This window comes from Epinephelus lanceolatus, chromosome 3 (assembly GCF_041903045.1).
Source record: "Epinephelus lanceolatus isolate andai-2023 chromosome 3, ASM4190304v1, whole genome shotgun sequence".
NCBI classification, from domain to species: domain Eukaryota; kingdom Metazoa; phylum Chordata; class Actinopteri; order Perciformes; family Serranidae; genus Epinephelus; species Epinephelus lanceolatus.
Window position 1 is genome coordinate 13,167,733 of NC_135736.1, and position 22,692 is coordinate 13,190,424.

The window sequence follows — 22,692 nt, forward strand, 5'->3', positions numbered from 1 at the left end:
GCTAAATCAAATTACATTTATTTCCTTTGGTCAGAGTGTAAATCCAATCTGCAATGTTAATGTGAGATTGTTGGGAAGATTTGCTAAGAAAGAAAATGTTGGATACATTTGAGTGTGTGTGTTACTGGATTAAAAGTTTCTTTTGCCTCCAGTGTCAAGGACTCTAAATGTCACATTAAGAGGAGGAAGGGTGAGGGAACCTCCATCGAAGAATGGCTCCGTCTGCGCTGGTGCTGACTAAGGTGCGGTTGTTGGAGCAGATCTTGATGCTGGTGATGCTGCCACCGTGAGCTATTCCTATGTGGGTGACTGTACCTTCCATGTAGTCCCACACCTTCACCAGCTTGTCATCTCCACCTGTCATGACAGGGTGAAAAATATGTCAATAACCTGAGAGAAGTCTGAGCAGAGCACGCATTGTAGTGTCAGTAAAGATCAAAACGAAGGCTCAGAGGAGACGAGAACACACTCAGCTATATCTGAGAGTTAACAAATACATACTGGTAAAAACACGATTGGTATAATAAATACCAATCTAAGCAGTTTTTATCATAAAAGCATCAACTTAAACTACATTTACAAAAACAGACAAGCATGGTTTTATCTAAACATTATCAGCAATGAAACCAGGGCAAGTGTAAAATTACCATCTGTATATTGAGTGCTCACATACCCAAGATATTCTGTCGATATGGACTCATTTATTTTCAGCTGAATTATATTGAAAGCACAGCGACAATATAACAAGCAGCAGACGTGTAATGGGCCATACCTGTCACAAAGTGTTTGCCATCCTGTGAGATGTGCATGCCGTTGATGGCCCCAGACTGCGAGCCCTCCACTTCTCTGATGGCAGATCCGTCATACACGTCCCAGTAGGCAACCTGAGAAGGAAGTGAACACGTTTTATTTTTGTTCATCATTGGCATTTTTTATTGAAGACTCACACTGTGTCTCAAATCACACACTTTCATACTTATACTTGCTATTTTGAGTGCATAAGTGTGTTTACACAGAAGTATGGCAAAATGCAGTGCACTATGGGTATCTGGATGATATACTCATAATGGTTAAAAAAAAAAAAAAAAAAAAAAGAGTGTGGACCACAAACACAATTCAAACTTTCAAAATGTCGTCCAACTACTGCAGTGAACACAGAAGCTTTGTACAAATATACATGTGTATTTTTCACTACCACTATATTATTGTCAGATACAAGGCATCCGTTTGTTTATTGGGTTAATCTGTAATAATTTGGTACTGCAAATAATAACAAACATGCTAATGTTAGCCTGCGAGCTAACAGCGGGACATTCATCATCAAGCTATGCAATCCATGTGCATAAGTTACATTTGGTGTTTATTTGTGTCAAATCGTTGTCTCCACTGTAGAGGATATTAGTATTAGGTTTGTGGTCAGATGCTTGACAAGTTGTAAATATTTAGAAAGTACGGCAGCTATCATTAACTGCATTGATCAGCTGTTGATAGAGCCAGCAAGCATCAGCCAGGGACATTCTCAGATATCAAACTGTGCCGTGAAAGTGTGTTAATTTTCAAAAGAATAATAAATAAATATAGACAAAAATATAGCAGGCACATATCAGTCACTCGTCAAATACTAGCAATAATGCTTCGCCTGACTGCAATCTGCCAAGCAGACACAAAAAAGCTGTCAAATCTTGCAATTGTCATTTCCAGTAAGTGCAAAACAGCTGTGTTTGATTTGAAACAACACTACCCTTTCAAAATCTGCGCACTACACAAGTAGTGTACACCGTGTACTACCAAGTGGCGATCTCCAGGGCTGCAAAATGAGTGCCAAAACCTGTAGTTCCTTGAATGGCCACTTGAGGCTGGCTCCAGAAGTGAAACCCCATTGACACCCATGTTAAAATGCCCCACTTTACAGCAGAAATAAACATGTTTACAGCCTGGTACCAAAAATGGTTTTGGTCTCTATAGATAATGTCAACATTCATGACAACTGTACAGGAGGTGAATTTTTATATAACTCACATGTTTATATTTTATTAAGGCTTAAATTTATCCATATTAAAAGGCGGGCAGCTTGAGAGACAAGCTGTCTGCAAGCCATCGGCACAGTCAGTGGTGTAGTGGAAGTTGATGGGGTGGGTGTACTTCTAGGTAGACAGATAGGTCATAGGATATATGTTCCAATGGCTTTTTAGCCAATGGGTGGGTATACTGTAAACAGCCAGATAAAAAGGTGGGTATACCCTGTCTACGTATATTTCCTCCACGACACCACTGGTCATCATTAATGAGTCAGATCCACCCTTTGCTTTTCCACAGCTCCACCCTCTTCTCCAAGTATGGCCACTTTTGGCTCCAAAAAAACAAGATGGTAACAGCCAACATGCCAGACTCAAGCTTCAAAACGGCAGTCCACAAACCAATGGGTGATTTCATGGTAACTATGTCCATTTTTTTGTAAGCAAGTGTATAAACAGTAGTATTTGATCAGAGTCACAGCGTCAGTGTTCAAGAGAGGAGCAAAGAACCCTTGCACTGTGTATGATAATATTGTGGAGTCTCTTTTCTTTGCTGACAACAAGGGAAAAAATCCTAAAGCAGGCCTCACTGACGACACATTACCTTCTGATCTCTTTGCTGCAGTTTGAATTATAGTGTTAATTGCTATTGATGATTGATTCAGGACAGACTATTGGCTCACTATACAGATGATGCAGGTGAAAGCATCTGTTTACAGTTGTGCAGTTCCTCCATTACATCACCATATACTGTACTGTACTGTATTACTTCTTATTATGGTAAATATGCAATATGTGACCTAAATCCACCTTGGACTACCTTTACTGCTCTATTATTCGTGCTCTGTATGGAAATGAGTAGGTCTATGGTTAGATTCAACCTCACACACACACACACCAATTGAAACCATGTTTGCTGATCCAAATGAGATTTAATCATCCCTAGAGCTTTATAGCTGTCAAAGTATCAAGTCTCAGAAAAGGCAATTGTTAGCCCAAGTTATTTATAGCGCAGGCAGCAGAAACATCACAGTGCCACACGACAACAAGGGTCCTTTCTTGTTATTTATATGACCAAGCTCATTACATTTTAAAAGTTAAGCGCTGTATGAAGGGCTGGATGGATTTGATCATTGAAATCAGTCTTCTGAGTCATTCTGTATGAAAGAGTTTCTAATAGAAGATTTAGTGGCTGACCTCAGCACTGATCTCAGTCCCTGTGTGTATTTAAAAATGTGTGTAAAACACAGGCTAAACAGATTGCACTTCAAAGTCAATCAAGTATTAAACGCACTAGATAGATTCCAAATTTAAAGATTGAATTACTGCAGGAATGCTGCTAATAAACAATACAAGGAAGTGTACCATCTGACTAATGAAATCATACGCAACATTACATGGATCGGCTGTTTGTAAAAAGGTTCATGTTACACAGAGCTGCACTGAGTCAGCCCAACATTTATAAGAATAGTCTTTGAGATAGGATTTCATTTCTCTGCGCAAGACCATGCCTGTAATGCATTATAGGAGAGGGAATGTAATCTCAAACAGACATATCAAAAACTGTTTGTTATTATGGAACAAAAGAGGAACAAAAGGCTCGAGAACAAAACAAAAAAAATCTTATTTATAGTTTCAGAACTGCAGAGTGATTCTCAAAGCAATAGCTGCCCTTACAAGCCACGGGAACATTTCTGTGGGGGCCGTTTGAATCTACAGGATTTCTCTGCTGCACATTGGTTTACTCAGATGGAATTGCTGATATTAATATTCCTAGAAAATAACTTCACAAAACATTATTTAGGAAAACATAAACAACCGGAGGGGAAAATGGTTCATTATAATTTGATAAACACCAAATACAAAGTTCTGAAATCATTCCTTATTTCACTCAGTATCACATCAGAACGTAAGGCTCACAGCTGGGCAGAATATGTAATTCATTCAGCTAATGTAACATCACAGCCCCATCTTTTCAATAAACAGCAAACAAAGCAGTACCTCTAAAAATACCACTAATGGGTGATCAAAATAATGTTTATGTACAATACTCTGTATATCCCAGTATGTAACACTCCTCCCTCTTCTCCTCCATGTCATTTTCCACAGTGTCCTCCTTGCCACAGTCACAACCTCTCCCTCCTTCGTTATCTCATTTCAGCAGCTTATTAGAGACTCCCACCTGTGTGAGTTGTCTTGGCCCATCTGCGTTCCCTCCACCTCAGCCTGGGAAACTGGCTTATAGCCACAACATGGGCCACCAGGAAATTAATTACATGCAGCAAGCAGGGTCTGAGAAGTCAGGCCTGCTGTTGGTAATGCTCACCTTATAACCAGGAAAGACCTGAGTTCAGAACCAGAGTGCAGTCGCCTCGGCTACAGACAAGATTAGCAAGATTAGATTGAACACAAAGACAAATGATGTCTCATAGTAACATCACAGAGGGAAAAGACTTTCCGTGGGTACTAGGGATGTTAACGGTTAACCGTTAATCGTTTTTTGACTGGTTATGTATGTTGGCTAATTTGCATACTGACACACTGTGCTTGTGTTGCAGTAATAGCCTAACCTACTTCATTTAAACTTAAAATCAGCTCATTGTTCATAAGAAATTGGACAATTCTTTGTCTCTTCTCTCAAACACACACCCTGGAAAATAATCCCCTTCACTGGTGGAAAGAGCACGAGAGAAGATTCCTGAGGCTTGCCATCCTAGCAAAGAGCTTTCTGGCCATCCCCGGGACATCAGTGCCCTCAGAGTGGGTGTTCTCCGCTGCTGGCCTTGCAGTCAACAGACTACGAACCAGGCTCACCCCAGAGCATGTGGATATGTTGATCTTCCTCAACAAAAATCGTTAATTTGATCGATATGTTTTATTGTTAATTTAAAGGCATTTAAGCCCGTTAAATGTTCATATTAATATTCAAAACTGTTTTGTCAAATGCTGCAAAGTGCCATGAATTCCCAAATCGAAATGCTAAATGTAAGTGTTTTGTTATTAAGTAATGTTTTATATATATTGCTGAATTGTCAAATCGATTGTGCACTGTTGTGTGTGTATGTCCATTAAAGTGCTTGTTTTTGCCACTGACAGGATCAGATTGTAATTATATGTGTCCCTTCCGAGAAATTAGACATTGTTCTTTACTTTTGCTTGATCTGGTCTGTTTGTTATTGTGTGGAACCAAATTTCACTCAAGGAGGAGTCTTGTTCTGAAATTTCATAGACATTTCCATGTTGTCAAAATAAGCTAAAATTCAGCTGTGACACTGAAAATCTTTTAGATAACACTAAGCAACACTTTTCACACAACAAACTCTTGTCCTCTCTCCAACTCTTACTAACATATCCACCGTGTTTTTCCTGCAACAAGTCACCTCTCGGGAGATCTCAGAACAAGACTTCTCCTGGAAAAAAAGACTTGGCTGCGGACCAACAGACAAGTGAGAGGTAGGGAAAAATGTTCCTCTCTAGTTTTTTTCAGAGCCTGTCAGTAGCAAAAACAAGCATTTTTATTTGATTCAATTAATGGTGCCCAATTGCCTGCACGGATTACATTGCAGCCTGTTTCACGAAGGCAAAATCTCTCTCTTAATCCATCGCTGAATGAGCTGCCAAGTTCATATTGTACTGCAAGAGTAATATTAGTCAAGTCAGTCAACTGAGGTCCAGCAGCCATTGTCTGGCAGACACTGACAATGCTTTCCAAGCAGAGGAAGAGCAAGGCACAGGAGAGCAACCTGAATCCAGCCCATCACAATCCGCAGCAGAATAGAAGGGGCGAAGGCCACTGATCAAGTGGCCAAAATCGCGCAAAAAGGCGCTGTGGAAGGAGGTCAACACTGACCATCGCAATATCTTGAGGATGCTAAGAGGCACAGCCATGAGGAAGCTGGAGAAGGGGGGGGAACTAATCTACAACTTGGTGTGTGGTGTGAGGCCCTTTGAGTGGTCGGGTGAAGTTGATTATGCTACTGAGCCTCGGCAGCATGCCCAACAACTAGGTCCTATAAAACAGGCCACATTTAAATTATGTTAGCAATCAAGACTACATCTTCCCTTTAGCAAAGCAAACATGACAACATTAACTGGAAATAATACAATGAACCTGCTTCCAACTATCATTCCTGTCCTCCTAAAAGAAACTGAAAGTCAAGAGGTGGCACCATATTGTCTCCACTAAATACAGCAGTAAAAAATGCATCATCATCAATACAACCTCTCCCTGACCCTCCACTCCTCTTGTTTATTTTTTCTCTTGGCCAGCATCTTTCTCTTCACACCTTCTCCAAGTTCTGTTGGTTTGCCTTCTGTGATTTGACTCATAAGGGCATGCTGGGATGTGATGAAGGGTTGGAGTAAGGAGAGGAGAGAGAGCAGAACGTAGGTATTTGTTCTCCCAGACAGAGCGCCTGTGTCCTGGGATGAGCAGATGGTGGATCTGGCTGGCACTTGGGTGGCACAGGCACATCCGCAGGAAGGCACGAACACCACAGCACTCCCCTCTCTCTGCGCTCTCCCCTTCCCTGAATCCCTCCTTCTCACTCTCTCCGAATCACTCGGCACATCCACTGTGCCGCGTTAATCAGCACAACTTGTCCTCACCTCTCAGCATGCAGGGGAGGCAACAATATGGGTCTAGTGTGTGGCCGGGTTCAAGGGGTGTGGATGAAGTGCACAATCAAGGAAACAAGCATTTCATTTTGCCGTTGTGAACGTCTGACCTTATGTAAATAAGTGGTGCCGAGTTAATCAGAATGCCTCACAAAATCGCAGACTTAAAGGGCTGAGTGTTTTTGTCACAGCGACTCGCAGCCAACACAACAGCTTAATTATGTTCAGCTGAGAAACAAATTACAAGCTTTTCAAACTAATCTGTGGACATGCAAGTGTGTGTGTGTTTGTGCAAGTCTTCTCTGTGCTCATCTATGCTGATCTTACCAGAGCGCCAGGCTTTTCTCTCATGCACACTGAGTGGAGATTATAATAACAATAACAGCATAATGAGACATCTAGATTATGACACTGTGAGTGCCAGTCTGTCTGCACCCCGAGGGATTTTCAATCATTACAATCATTAGGTTTTTTTCCTGTAAGGCATGACTGTCTGAGTTGCGTCCCAGGGAATTCTTTGCTAACCAGCTCTCACATCTTGGTGCATAAAACCAACTACAGCAAATCTTTTACAGATACATGGACAGATTTCTGAGACCAAAGTAATGGATCACACTGGTTGGGATATAAATTAAATAAATGAATAAATAAGCCTACTAAATGTCCTTAAAAATGTTTCTACTGCACTGTACTGTGGTGGAATTTATTAAGTATGTACACTTAATCACTGTACTCAAGTGCAAATTAGAGGTACTTGTATTTTACTTAAGTATTTCCATTTTATGCAACTTTATATTTGCTTCACGTTGCTTTGCCATGTTGGCATGTGACATCCACGTGCCAACATGGCGAAGAGCTGCTGGATGACTGGTTGTGCAACTAACATGAGTAGACAAAACCAAGTCTCCAGTGTTATATTGTACCAGTTAAGGTAATACCAAGGAAGAGAGGCTTGCGGCCACGAAGAGGGCTCATGTTACTACAGACAGGGATATATTTTCATTATCCTATTCAGCCATGAGCGTGTTCATGTGGAAGAGACAGTGGTGTTAATTAAGAGTCACCATCAGAGCCATGAATGAAGTAGGCTGCTTCGTATGATATGAGATGAAACGGTAACGTTAATTACCTGCGGGAATGTTTGGTCTATGGGACAGTAAAAAATCATCCATGTGAAATGTAAACCATAACTTGCAATCTTTTAACATAAGATATAAAAACACTGGAAGTAATTTGCAAATATTAGAAGTAGGCTAAGACTTGTACATACATGTAGGTATTATAACATATGAAATTAGTACAGAGTCAGTATTTTTTTGCTATTTAGTTGACATGTCACATAAAATATATTAAAGTAATGCAAGTCTTTTTCTACTACCGCATAAAGGGTGGAATAGTAGCCTTGGTAATGATTGATGAGGTCTATCTGACTGAAATGTTGCATTTATAATAATGGGAGCCAATTAACAGTGTGTGGATTAGTTGTTTTTGTTTTACTAAAGAATGATCTTCATTTCCTTGCTCTCATCGCACAGGTGTCTCGTGTTATTTTGAGCTGCATTGATGGAATCAGAGTGTAAAAAAAAGTAAGACTGTCTGATATCACTGCAGACTAAAAAATACTTTGCATATGTTAAAATGCAGCTAAAATCATGTGTTTAGTGTTGTAAATGTTCTCTCTGTTGTTAAAAGCTCTGTTAAAAAAAACAATGAGCTGCTGATGCTAAAACTTAACTGCTTTTACTAGAGAACGGTTTTAAATGCATTACTTTTACTTGTAGTGGAGTATTTACACATTGTTGTATTTGTATTTCTGCTGAAGTGACTGATCTGAATACTTAGTCTGCTATTGACTGGCCCAAAACACACCTTTCTGTCAGTGCCACTGGTAATGAGCTGGTACTCCTCTGGGTGGTAGCACACAATCCGGAACAGTGTGTTGGCAATTACCATTTGAAGACTCACAAATCGCCTGCAGCAAAAAAATTCAGGAGGTGGTGCAGAAGATGAAAAAAAGAGAGGAGAAAGAAGGTTAACTTTCACCAGCAGAGCAGCGGCCTAGAAAACCCACATGTGGTGAAAGGGCTCCAGTTTCATTAAGTGCAAAGTACAATTTAATGTGATAAAACATGTTTCACTTTCCAGGAAAACAAACCAATTTGTGTAGTCACACATTAAAAAAAACTGTTAAATGTACTGTACACTCATGCAAATAACACACACACACACACACACACACACACAAACCTGTATAACTTCTTCTGTGTACACAGAAATGGTGGTGTGTCTGGCTCGACAGGATGCCATTCAAGATTCATTAAGGCTCCTGTCTGCCTAATATTCTTTACAACATCACCTTCATCACCTAGTAATCACTGAAAAAAGTAAATCTATGCTACACTTGATGCATACAGCCTGGAATCTTTTAATCCACCGACTTGTTCATTGAAGAGGATAGACAGTGAAAAAACATGACCACCATCAGAGTTTTTAAAGGTTTTATTCTCCTACTGCGGGAGCCCCACAGATTAAGGGATTTTAAGCTTCTTCATAAAGAATGCACTGGATTTCTTTTTATTTCTACTTTACCAGTCAGACACAGCTGAACAGCATTTCTCTCATTACAACACAGACCTGAAAGCAGTGCTGTCTATTATCTGTCCGTTTCTCTTTGGTGGTTATGTATATCATTAGCAATTATGTATCGTATGCTTTTTTACTGGATAATGTGATTAACTGAACCAGTAACAGGCCTTTCCACTTGGTTTTTTTGACTCAACTGCTCTCAGCAAAATAGACCGAGTTAAGTTTGAGGAAAAATCCAAGAGTCATTCACTTAGAGATTGTGGGGTACAGTTTGTACAGTTTTGACTCACTGGAGGTCCTAAAAAGAGTATTTTATGCACTAACTATACAAGAACAAAGTTTTAAAAAAGAACAGATACTATATACGTGAGATTTGTGTGTTATTTCTCTTGCCTTTTGCTTGGACACAAGTATTTGGGTATGCAGATGGGCTACTCACACTATGTCCCAGATGATGCAGGCACCATCGGAGCTGGCAGTGACACACTCTTTATCGTTGCTCTTGATTTTGATACAAGTGATGGTGGCTTTGTGCTCTTTCATGGTCTCCAGCAGACGATGGCTGTGTGGCTGCAGCTCCCAAACACGCACCTACAACGGATGAACACAGGAGATCCCTTTTACATCCAATATGTGAGTGAAAGTAGTATTTCACTGCAGGAATGATGGTCTTTTTATAAAACTGGGCTGTCTATGCAGCAGAAAAACACAATTAATTTTGAAATTGGTGCTACATGACCAGAGAAAACAGAGAAAAGGGGCTGTGGCATTTGCATTTGCTTAAAAGGTAGAAAACCTACAACTACCAGAATGCACTGCGCCGCATTGGACCAATAATAACAGAATCTTGGATTAGATTTGATCAGCAATGCTTACTTTTACCGCTTGATCTCAGTATTTTAAGCCACCATATTTACAATAAAGGAAACGATATGATGCCCACTTCCTCTTCATGAATTCTCATATTACAGCCAAGTCGTGCACTAAAACATGTTTATGAAGACATTTCAGATGTAAATAGGCAAAACAATAACAAGATATTATATAAACAACCCCTGTAGGAGTTTGTTTTGAGGTTGAGAGAAAGAGAGAGGGTGGCAGTGCTCTCTTTCAATCCGCTTCTATACTCTTTTTGTCCGTGGTGGCGGGCACACAATAATGTGGAAGTACAATCTGTAGTTCGAGCAACAGCCCCAGCTGATTGGAGCTGGCAGATGAGCACGGAGTTCTGGGCACTGATAGATGGAGAGAAGTTTACTATAGTTCATTTACATATACTACCCACATTGTTATGATACAAAGCTGGTTGAAAATCAGCAAAGTGTCCCTTTCATGAAAATACTCTCTTGCCTTTGTTTCAGTGGTTTGTGATGCAAATGGATGGATACAAAGATCAGTACTTTGAACAAACTGCAATCATACTTCACATAAAATGTATCTGCAGGGTGTGTACAGTAAAGGGTTGCATCTGAAACATGGATGTATCATGTGTTAAATCATTTGACTAATTGCATAAAGCCTCTTAACTTAAAATCAACTTAATAATTCACAGCTTCACATTTTCTGCAGAAAGAAATACCAATTAAAAATGTTAAGACTCTACCTAAGATGTACAAATTTTCATCCTTAAATCAATTTCATCAGATTGAGGAAGAATTCCACAACAAATAACATAAATGCACAAACAGCTCCTTTAGAGAAGCCTCAACAAAACTGTGGCAGGAACATGTCTGCCACACTGTAGACTGGGTAACATGGTTAGCATAATCATTCCATTTATAAGCATATGGCTTCCTAATTATAAAATATGTGTCCAGAAAATGGCGAGTTGTGCTACCAACTGTTGTTTATTTAATAAACATGGCTTCTGCTAGCAGACAATTGCTGACATCTTGGAGGAATTAGTGGGCACTGCACTTCTACTGGGTGAGAAAAATACAGAACATTACATTCTGTTTTCAAACAATTATTTACTATGTTTGAGGTTTATGTCCACTGACCTGCCCTTCTCCCCCTCCACTGACGATCCTCTTGCAGTCCCTGGTGCCAGCAATGGCTGTCACACCCATTCTGTGCGCGTTGTGAATGATGACCATGAGGCGGCCACTTTCCGGTGCAAACACACGAATCCTACCATCATTCCATGCTAGAGGAGAGTGAAATCTATTTTTAACAGTCAGCAATCAAGAACATTCAGTGATTCAGTCTGTGAAGTAGGTAATTTAGGAAAAAAAGTGTTGCATGTTTTGGGGGACAAATCATGACTGAACTACAGCTCATAAAAAGAATACAAAAGTGAATATTCTTTGTAGTAATGAGCTCCAGTGCCGTGTTTGCAGATATCTCTCCCTGATTCCCACCACTGATGATGCTATGTCCGTCAACCATGAAGTCCAGGGAATTGCAGGTCATGTTGGGTACAGTGATGCGCAGCAGCTCTTTGGGCTTGTCTATGTGCCACAACCTGATGTCCTCCTCAGAGCAGGTTGCAAATAATTCAGATGTTCCACTAGAAGAGGAAAAAAAGAGAGATGTGGAACTACAGTTCAGTGAATGTGGGTACGACCATCTGTTGTAAAATGGTGCTAATTGAGTTCAAGCTAAATTAATAGTACATTTAACCAAGTATCCATTTAATTAATGACAATCACCCAGGTGTTGCTACAATATCCCTAAATTCAATACTATTTTTTCTACACTTAAACAGACATTGATGAGGCAAGTAAATGTCACCCTCTAGTGAGCATAATGGGGTACTGAAGTCATGGATTATGAGCGGTAAGTAAGGTTTAAGATGAAAAAAGAAAAAATACATACACACTAGAGGTATAGGAAACATCACTTGTGCTTGTTGCACTGTGATGACACACTTTTTCTTAAGTATTTGTCTGACTTTTGGTGCAAGAGGAAATCTGTGACAAATGCAACAGAATGAAAATGCTGAATCAGACAACACATGCTCATATGACCTCAAACAGTCCTCTACAGATCTGAACAGACGGCTGGCCCAACAGTGCTTGTGGTATGTGAATGAACTGAATATTCATCTCCAAAATGTACTCATAAACATGACTGATTTTAAACAGTGCATCATAAATACTTCTATCTTGCCATGCTCCAGGGCAGATGGACTCTTTTACAGCACGATGGAGTTTTGTTCCTATGAATTTCAATTAATTTAGGATATAGTATATTTCTTGCCAAATTCAAAAGTCATAAAAGGCCTTTTGCCATTTTACTCTCGCTGGTGGGACTTTGACTTTTTGTCCCTGAATTGTCTGTTTGCCACTTACAAACATATGGCTACGTCCTTGACAGCACTGCTGTGGCTGGTGGAAATGAGCTCAGCTTTGAAGTCCTCATAACTGAAGCGGTACATCTGAGCAGCCTCTGTCCCGACAAAGAACTGCTGGCCCTCTCCTCTTATTGCAATGGAGGTCACCCCCTTTTCCAGCTGGACCTCCCTAATGTGGTGGAAGAGGAAAAAAAGACCTGTTAATGAGCACTGTAAAATGAACACATTAATCTATACACATTAAGGTACCCTAGATATTTATTCTAATGTACAAGATATATATAGAGAGAGAAAGCTGTGAACTATTAACTATTATTAACTATTAATCATTACCACATGTAATTACTTTAATCAGGATGAATCAAATGACAGTTGTTGGACTTACTTAAGAGTTTTGAAGTTAGTGCAGGAACACAGAGTGAAGGTGCCAGATCCAGAACCTACAAGCAGGTTTCCAGACTTCAGTATTCTAAGGACATTGACACCCTGCACAGAAAAGGCCTGAATTAGTTCCAGAAAGCAAAAGCTAAAAGCTCCCACAGTTTATAAATAAAAGACTCTGGATGCTTGTAGTAAATGAACATATGCACAAACAAGACTAATTTCAGGAATGACAAGGAAGTACATAATGATCCATTAAGGATATAAAAGAAATTACTGTCGCAGATAAAATGAAATAAATGACATGACATGAGCCCTTGCATCTATTTCCAAAGTGGCACTCAATCAGCTCTTGATATGCGGCAAGAGTTCCAACTATTAGGCAGGACGCAAGTGAAAGACAGCTGAAATTACCATCACAGAGACGAGTGAGGAATGTAATGATTTCTGTTGTGCTGAGTGACCTACCAGGCTGTATTTTGTTTTTACTGGACCACAGTCACTCAGAAGCCCAGTCTTCATGTTGACTTTCATTATGTCTCCACTGGTGGTGCCACAGAAAATGAATCGATCGTCCTCTGTGATCTGTGTAATAATATAAACAAGTCAACATGAGCAACACTATCCATCTCTAGGGGGTTAGAAGGTAGAGAAGGTTGTCCACTAATTGGAAGATCGGCGGTCAGATCCTTGGCTCCTGCAGTCCACGTCGAAATATCCTTGGGCAAGATATTGAACCCCAAATTGCTCCCGATAGCTGTTCCATCGGTGTTTGAGTGCATATGAATGTATACTGAGTAGCAGGTGGCATCTTGTATGGTAGCTTCAGCCACCAGTGTGTGAATGTGTGTGTGAATGGGTGAGCGTGACATGTAGTGTAAAAGTGCAGTTTATTTACTAAAGTATCTGGTGCACTATAACTATTTGGACAATTGAAAATAAGTTGAGTGAACAAACTGTTGTGAATGAAAGACTCTCATGGCCTTGTACCTCTACACATTTCACAATCCTCTTCAGCTTCCCTGTCTGGCACTCTGTGGGCCTGATCTTCCTGTTAGTGAGGTCCAGCTCCCAGACTCGCAGTGTTCCGCTGCCCAAAAAGACCAATATGACATTAAAAATACTCTAATAGTATAACAAGAATGTTACTATTTGCTCTAGACTGACACTTGATCTACAGAACGCCAGAAGACAGCACACACTCACCTCCCAGCAGAGACAAAGATGTTGTCATTTGTGTTGGAGTACTGCACTGTGAGGCAGTAACCGGCACTATGTGCTAACGCTGGGCTCCCACAGATGGCCTGCTTTGTCTCAATATTCCATACCACAATGCTGAAAACACACAAAAACATACCACGCAACAGATACAGAGTATGTACAGTTGAGTAAATTTACATACAGTCCTACATTCGTCATCCCTGTGTGACACAATCTGGTTATTCAGGAGTGCATTGCGCCACCCAAAGTTGATGTTTACCTGTCATCATCCTGACCTCCCAGGGACACCAGATACTTGTCGTTGGGAGAGAAGGCCAGTGCCTTTACTTGTGCCATGTGGACCACCAGCTCGGCATAAACTGTTCGCTGTGCATAGTCCCAGATGATCACCATAGCCTAAGAATATATATATTCAAAATGTTACATGTGAAAATTACTTTTGTTGCCATTCCGTGCTGTAAATGGATTCAAAGCCATATATTTCATCAGTAGGGGAAACAAATGAAAGAAGCAAGTGCTGAATTATATCAGAAACTTTGGATAAATTAAATAAAATGTACTCTAGCTATGAATACCTTAAAGCCCCTGAAGTTGATCTGTCCAGAGGCAACATATAATCCACTTTTGGACACAGAAATACAGGACACATTGTTTGTGTGTCCATGCAGGAACTCCTGTTTGCCATCTTTGATTCTCTTAAGAATGACTGTACATCCCAGAGGATAGATGAGGTGCTCTCTGTCTGGATGGACTCTCAGGCCAGAGGGCACGCACCCTGATGAGACAAAAATACACAGCATAACATAAAACAACGCTTAACATCTTTTTGTATGGAAAATGACAAATATGTGATCATAATAAGTGGCCTCTTGTTTTAAAAGGTAGACAAGCAGACACCAATGAGACTGTGCAATGTTTCCCTCTTTCACAGGTGACGTCACTCCAACCAAGTACACCGTACGTTGGGCTCTTGCTATATCTTAATATAGTTAGCAAAGCAAACTGTCCTGCCACCTCCCTTAATCATTTTAAAAACGTAGCTTTGACATTTAAAATGTCACAGAAACTAATACAAAACCTACTCACATTGCACGTGATGAATTAAAAGAAAAATGCTGTTGCCTCACGTGCGCAAATTAACTTGCTAGCTACTTGTATTGAAGATTGATTTGTATTAACGCTTAGCTTAGCTAAGTTAGGTTACAACCGTAAAGGAAAACTTACCGTTGAAGCCGATAACAGCCTCCAATTCAAGTTTAGGCACGCCCTGTGTTTCAAGAGCCATTGCTGAAAAACTGTCTATTAACTCCTTCTCTCGTAAAGTGTTAGGAAAGTCAAATTTTGCAATAAAAACTTACGCTACCGTTGTTTTTCTCAAACACTCCTGACAGCTCTTTAACTAGCTACCGTTACACCAAACACACGTTACCTAGCAACGCTCCCTGCTGCCTTCATGTGCTGCAGGAGATTTTGTACACGTACAAATTTAAGAATAAGTAGGTACACCACTGGAAAATGTAAATATTTGTCTTGAAAAACAAATAACAACCACATGCCCGAGACACATTTCTATTGTGTATTTCCCATAGGTAGAGACTGATCTACTTTTAATCTGTGACCTGACATTACATTAAATATCTGACAGGCAACTGTGGTTTCCACAAGTGGGCAACTTGAGGCAGAACTGTTTGGTACAGTTTATTGGTGACTGTAGTTTTAATAAAACAGCTTTTCAGAGAGACTTCAAGGTTCAGTTCACATGTTTATCAGCACAACTAATAATACATTTGAGCACATTATTTGAATATGTATTTTGAATTGTATGGAGGCTATTCCACTGTTACTATGCAGTGAACTACAGCACAACATAATGTATCCGTTTATTAAGCAACCATACCATAGTATCACAAGGAAAATCAATGGATTACATCATCACACAATGTATATGTGATACATAATAGTATAAAATCAAAATGAAATTTTAAAAAATCAGTGAAGGACAAGTTTTTATATTCATTTTAATTGTATGCAGCTCACACCAGAGGTAAAATGCTGCTGCTCTACTGGTTAAACCACTCAGCATGTGAGATTAAAAGCTCTTGCACTGCCATCAGTGATCTTGCAGCAGTTGTTTCCCATCAGTTAGAGGTAAGATACCTGCACAGAGAGTAGTGTAACAGCACTTTTCTGCTCTGATCCAGCATAGCATTAACCATTCTGTGAAGGTTTATTCATAAAAATGAGATAAATTATAATAGTTTCATATAAGAGTACAAAAATTGTCTATTTTATCATTTAACTGCTCATAATGGGCAACTAGCTAACAGAATTCAAAAAAAGGAAATCACTCGGCAGCTGGTATGGACTGAACAATGCACAAATCTTGTGCTCCCTAATGTTTGTGTGCCTTCTGTGAGGTAGCAAATTACATCAGATTAAGTTAATTCCGACTGGAAAGCATGTATTTACTGAGATCAGTCAAGACTTCAGTCTGATACCTCCGTTAAAGGGTAGGGTTCGGTATTTTCAAACGGGACCCTGTTTTTCCATATTTTTGTGTCAAAGTAACTAATGGGAACAGTTTTTGAAATTGGTCTAGTATTGAGTGAGACAACTGCAGACGGCAGCGGCAAAACAGGCTACAATAGGACCACTCAGGGCATTTGGCACCTTCAATTTATGTCCATTAGAAGTGCTTATTTTTTGCCACTGACAGGCTCAGATTGTTATTTTAAGTGTCTGACAATTTATGTTAAGTATTCATACAAAGACAGACTTTAAGATCCTTTTTATTTTACCAAAAACAGCCCCAAAACCACTATGGCCAAATCCACCAGACTCCATTTAAATAAACAGTCATTTTATTTCAATGAAACACACTTCATTCAAAGTCAACAGAAACAAAATAAAGCTCACAAAACCCGTCTTGTTTTGTCTTTCAACTGTTCTAACAATCACCAACTCTGGTTTGGTCGAAATAAACCCTTAATTCACCCAGTTAGATGTATGACATATGCTGGCTGTGTACAAGCTAAAATTACTGTAGAATTAAATGGAGCCTGGTGGAATTGATGATGGGTTGTTTCTGGTTAAACAAAAATGGTTTTACTCTTTAACAAAAGGGTCTTTCTCTGTAGGTATCCTTTCCTTAAGTTGTCAGACACTTATAATAACTGTCTGAGTGTGTCAGTGGTAGAAACAAGCATTTTACATGGATTTAAATTGGTGCACGTGCCTCGTGTGGTTACAATGTTACCTGTTTTGCTGCTACCAGCTGCAGAAATCTCTCTCAATATAGGACCGATTTAGTCACATACAGTTACCATTTTATCATACAGTTGCAGAGACTTGGTTAATATCCTTTATTCAGTATCAGTCTGGCTGCATGTCATATAAGAGTTTCAGGCGTTCTGGCAGGGCAACTCTACTTTGGTTGTGACTGATAGTTTGGTTAATAACAAACAGGATTTGTTCCAAGATATGAGATATTCTTATGCACTTTCTAAAGGCATGTCCAAGTCTGTCATAAAGGAAGAGAGCTTCACTACATACAGCAGTGTACTTAAAAAGTCACATGATCTGTCTTTACCCTATCAACAAAATATAAATTGTAACCACCAAGACAGTTTGATAAGCTTGGATCAATAAAAAATATTGGGATAATAAACAGCTAATCTGAAGCCCTGTACTAAGAATGCCTAAGAGATATTTTGTGGACAAATTAAAAAAGTAAACAGCAAGGTGAATCATCACAAAGCATCAAAATTAGTTCTCAATACACTACAAATGACTACAAATTAGTAAATTCTAGCTTGACTGTGGCTCCAGGAAGATATCTTGATGGAACGTCCTTCTATTAGGATTTCACGTCTATTTTCAACTGCTAGGTTTCTCAGAGGGTCCTTCAAAACTCACTATGTCCTTGGATGTTTCCATAGACATCTGTCTGTGTGTGTGTGTCCTCCTGTGTCTGCTTAGAGAATGGCTCCACGAAAACCTGCGACCACAGGTGAGACACAGATAGGGTCTTTCCCCCGTGTGTGTCCGCTGATGTTTTGTCAGTGATTTGTACCGTGTGAAGGTTGCCCCGCACTCATTGCAAATATACTTCTCCGACTTAATATGAACATTTTGCTCGTGTTCTTTCATATTGCCCAGCTGTGAGAAGCCTTTACCACACACAGGGCAAAGATGTGGTTTCTCTCCTGAGTGGGTCAATCCGTGAATATTCAAATCCTGACGAGAATAAAATCCTTTTGCGCAGATGATGCATTTGTATGGTCTTTCCCCTGTGTGGCTCCTCATGTGTCTTTTCAGTCCTTCTGAGCGGGAGAAGCAGCTCTCACACAGGGTGCATCTGAAAGGTTTCTCTCCCGTGTGGGAGCGGAAATGCCGACGTAGCTCCGAGGCCTTGAAGAAGCACATCCCGCAGTCGGCGCAGCAGTGAGGTTTTTCTGGCTGCTCCTCATGCGTCTTTTCATGTGCTTTGCAGTGACCTGCCTCGGAGAATCCTTTTCCGCAGACCGAGCAGGTGAAAGGTTTCTCCCCAGTGTGCATTCGCTTGTGACGGACAAGTTTATTAAGTTTACTGAACGTCTTCATGCAGTACGAACACTGATGAGGAACCTTTGGTTTCTTTGAGTGGGTGCGCTTGTGTCTCTCTAACTTTGAAGGCCTGTTAAACACTTTCCCACAGTCAGGACATGGGTGCTTGTTAGTCCTGTTGTGGCAATTCTGATGTCGGATCAGCTTCTCCTGTTGTGTGAAGCTCTTATCACAATGCTGACACTGATGAACAACCTTAGGCTTCCTCGTGTGGACAGGTTTATGCCTCTCTAGCTTTGACGGTCTGTCAAATGCCTTGCCACAAACGGAGCAGGAGTAGCACTTGTCTGAAATGCTGCTCTCCGGTTGTTTGGAGTTCTCAGGCTCAGTGGAGGTTGAAGCATCGTTGGAATCTGATTCTGAGATTACCTTCACGACAACTTCGGCTGGACCTGAGGGAATGATAACATCAAAGAATGTCCTTTGAATACTTCATTAAACAAAAAAATCTCAATGGGATACAATGATTACCATTTAACAGTGACTAATATAACGTAATGATTCAAATAAACTGAGATATGGGGATTTCTGTGATGGGTTTTAGAAGCGAAGAATTCAACTAGCGAGTCCAGTGAGACAAACCTGTAATCCATGTTTTGGGTTGCAAAATTGTTTTACTTTACTGAATGGACATTAAATCTGCTGCAATATAACACTTTCTTCATCTTTCAATCTAGTGCTGAGCATCAGTCAATCATGAGATGACTAATTTGTTATTGAATGTTGACCAAAAAAAAAAAAAAATATGAAAATACAAAAAAGCATCAGTACTTACTTTCCTCTGAGGATTCTGTTTTTGGGACAGATGCAGTGTCTGGGCCCATGACTGCAGCCTACTTACATACAACAAATAAACAGACACAAAAAGAGGAAATGGAAAATTACATCAGTAATGGAGAACAGTGATTCAGTGTTGGCCTTTCCAGATCTGTACAGTATAGCCTGACTGACCCTGGATTTTTGAGGATGAGACTGATTTGAGTTTTTTTTTTTAAATCTGCTGGTGATATAGTGGCAAATAGCCATTCTTTTCCCACCATAAACAAGTAAAAATAAGAAAACTATTGTGGCACTGATCCCTTAGGTTTTTTTTTATTTTGACCAAGATACTTACTGAGCAAGACATTTTACTATTAAAGAAAATCTACCTGTCAGTGCTCTCTGGAGGACAAACTACTGTATCGGAGAGTGATACTTTCTTAATGACCAAAAACCTATTTTTGCATTTCTGTTCTGCAATGTCTTGTGACTTATTAACATATACAACGATATAATATATTTGCAGTGAGCTAATATCAGCCAATATATCAACCTGATTGATTTATCAGTCCGGCTCTGATGTAAAACAAATTGAAAGGCAACAAAAATTACAAATTGAAATTTGCACAGTGGATTACATTTATTTCATCAAAGTAAAATCCTTTTTGATCACTTTAGTAGCCAAGCAAAATGATGGTGTAATGATGTGTAAAACACATGACAATATGATGAAAGCAAGAGAAGTAAGATGTTTAAGAGTATTTTGATAAGGTCTGGTTGTTACACTACAGCTTGTTTTGCGTGGATAGGATCAGAAATTTGGGTCAAGTAGTGAGTTTCATTATGCACATGTAGCCTCATTATTAGACCATATTCTTACTGCAGGCTGACAACCAGAAATGTGGTGTGTGTTGGATAATGAGGACACCACAGTGGAGCATATGAAGCAGAACAATCCAGCTTTTCTCAGCCAGTCCTGGCTGGAAGATTTCTGTTTCACATATTTTTTGTTGACAAATAATTCAACCAGGTATGAACAGATGAAGATGTATTCATCTGATTACTGGGTGGCCTTCCATATACCGAGCATCTCTGAAGCAGGGTGATGACAAAGGCCCATTGTTGAGCATCTTTCCAGCAACAGTGCCTTCTGAAATAGATGCTTTTTATATGCTTCACCAAACAGCTATTTAGCTCGGCTATTTATAATGCTGACTTCTGAGGAATCAAGCTATACCTCTGCGACGTGTTACTTATTTCAGTAGAGGTTGAAGGAAACGAGAGACCAAACAGTGCAATACGATGATAAATATAAGAGGCGATACTTGAGCTAGCTTTACAGAATATAAAGTTAGCCAGTGCTGATACATAAAATCCCGTTATGTTCTTCGTGTATGCAACAACTGTAATTTTAAACAGGCAGGGCAACTACGCTGGAATGTTTTTGTATTGAGTTTAGCATGACCCAGTGTCGTGACATAGAAACCTCGACCGTCGTATGTTCAACGTGAGCTAATTTATTGCCTGAGAGGCTTTAATAATGAGGGTAGATGACAGTTATCTGGGCCACACATGCACACTAACAGAACTAGGTAACGTTAGCTCACTTTGTTAAAGCTAACGTTGCTGTCGCGTTAGCTAGCATAACAAAGGCGTATAACTTAACATTCAGCAGGGCATATAAGATTGAGTCCCACCTCTTTAATACTCCATAAAACCGTAGGCTGTCACATATTGTATCCGCAACGTTTTAAATTCAACCTACTTCACATTTAAGGGTAGATAGTGCTGCAGGCTGCAGCTTGCTAAACAAGCTGTTAGGTTAGCATAGTGGAGTTGAAGCCAAAAATGTCCAGCCATCCCCTTGTATGATACCTTCAAATGCCCCACGTAAATTCGGGAATGACGGATTAGCCCATTATTTTATATCACTGGTAATGCCTAACGTAGGCTAGCTTCTCTGTGCCGATGTATCAGAACGACAGCACACATTGTATACAGCGTATTTTTTATTTGAAAGAAAAAATGTGTGGACCTAAGTTACAATAGATGCATCCAAATCCTACACTGATTTACAACTGAATCCAGACCAACTGATATTTTCGTAGTTCCAATATTACTATTACGCACTATTGTCTGTTATCACATGAAAGAAAGAAACAAAACAAGCAACAGCAAACAATCAAACAAATAAAAAAACAAGGGTTGTCCCATTTACCACATACAGTGCAATAGTTCCAACAGCACGTGAACGCCGCAAAGGTAATAGATCCTCCTGAGACTTTGGTATAAATGTTTAATTTCTCCTAGCTATTTCGGATCAGTAGAAGTGTAAAAAAAAAATTTTTCTAATAATAATTAGGTCCCAATATCCTCAAATGAGACATCAATAAAGTCCCAGTGTCCTCAAACAAGATGAAAACAAAGTCCCAATGTCTTCAATTAAGTATTTCCTAATTAGCAGTGTCTTAGATTGTTCCTATTGCTAAAATTGGTCAAATTTATTTGTCATATCAAACTACAAACACTTTCAATCATAAATAAATACGTTTCAACCATAAAATGTGATCAGGTTTTGGACCTTGTCGGCTACAGACTGAGGTTGTAGAGATGGCTGCCATCCTGTTTTTACCTGGATTAGTGTATTGTGCTCTTACTACCACGAGATGGCACAAAAAGGTGTCGACAAAGGAGGACAACAGGTCCAAGTTAAGCAGAATGACCTTATTTGAGGACACAGGGTCTCAGGAGGATAAACCTGCATCATTTATTTTTGGTAGACCAGGACCTCTAGTGTATAATCAATGTTGGGGAATAGCTAGTTACATGTAACCTATTCAATCTAATTAAATTACAAAATAAATGTAATTATAAAAATATGTTGTTGAGATATGTTATTAAATTATAGCTACTAGTCAAAATGGCAGTGATTATAAAGGTATTTCATCCGAATATATTATTTTTGGTAACATTTATTCTGTTGCTTTGCACCTTTTCGCAATGCAGGAATACGGCCTTTTGGTATAGCCTATTTGTGGAAATTTTTCAGCTTTTTTAGAGAAGTAGTCAAAACATAATCAAATGTAGGTGAGTAACTTTACTTTGACAGAATAATTAAAATAGTTACAAAATGTATTACATTTTTAACAGGGTAACTTGTAATCTGTAATCTAGAGTAACCTTCCCAACCGTATTTATAATGTAAGGTCTAAT

General features: G+C 39.5%; 2 protein-coding genes across 3 annotated transcripts; both read right to left on the reverse strand.

Moving 5' to 3' along the window:
- Nucleotides 1-15,513, reverse strand: cfap52 (cilia and flagella associated protein 52). Its single transcript, XM_033625285.2, has 14 exons — nucleotides 15,340-15,513; nucleotides 14,691-14,890; nucleotides 14,375-14,511; nucleotides 14,101-14,229; nucleotides 13,885-13,984; nucleotides 13,363-13,479; nucleotides 12,899-12,999; nucleotides 12,512-12,682; nucleotides 11,579-11,727; nucleotides 11,219-11,364; nucleotides 9,658-9,809; nucleotides 8,502-8,604; nucleotides 773-884; nucleotides 1-357 (listed from the first exon to the last, which is right to left on the reverse strand). The coding sequence occupies exons 1-14, from the start codon at nucleotides 15,398-15,400 to the stop codon at nucleotides 176-178; spliced, it is 1,860 nt and encodes a 619-aa protein (XP_033481176.2). The 5' UTR covers nucleotides 15,401-15,513; the 3' UTR covers nucleotides 1-175.
- Nucleotides 15,514-15,800: 287 nt separating this feature from the next.
- Nucleotides 15,801-21,337, reverse strand: LOC117256004 (uncharacterized). Of its 2 annotated transcripts, none has more exons than XM_033625290.2 (3): nucleotides 21,245-21,337; nucleotides 19,496-19,553; nucleotides 15,801-19,112 (listed from the first exon to the last, which is right to left on the reverse strand). In XM_033625290.2, the coding sequence occupies exons 2-3, from the start codon at nucleotides 19,542-19,544 to the stop codon at nucleotides 17,992-17,994; spliced, it is 1,170 nt and encodes a 389-aa protein (XP_033481181.1). In that variant the 5' UTR covers nucleotides 19,545-19,553; nucleotides 21,245-21,337; the 3' UTR covers nucleotides 15,801-17,991. The 2 variants fall into 2 exon arrangements, with proteins under 2 accessions (XP_033481181.1, XP_033481180.1); XM_033625289.2 differs by having other exon boundaries at nucleotides 21,177-21,337.
- Between the last annotated feature and the right edge of the window lie 1,355 nt (nucleotides 21,338-22,692).

What these genes read in the sequence shown, in the direction of transcription:
- cfap52 (XM_033625285.2), bottom strand. Translation starts at nt 15,400, where the DNA reads ATGGCTCTTGAAACACAGGGCGTGCCTAAACTTGAATTGGAGGCTGTT. An exon ending in TGCATCATCTGGGACATAGT is followed by an intron (nt 8,605 to 9,657) that starts GTGAGTAGCCCA and finishes TTTTTGCTGCAG; the next exon opens with GCGATTTGTGAGTCTTCAAA. An exon ending in TGGCAAACACTTTGTGACAG is followed by an intron (nt 358 to 772) that starts GTATGGCCCATT and finishes CTGTCATGACAG; the next exon opens with GTGGAGATGACAAGCTGGTG.
- LOC117256004 (XM_033625290.2), bottom strand. Translation starts at nt 19,544, where the DNA reads ATGGGCCCAGACACTGCATCTGTCCCAAAAACAGAATCCTCAGAGGAA. An exon ending in AACAGAATCCTCAGAGGAAA is followed by an intron (nt 19,113 to 19,495) that starts GTAAGTACTGAT and finishes TCATTCCCTCAG; the next exon opens with GTCCAGCCGAAGTTGTCGTG.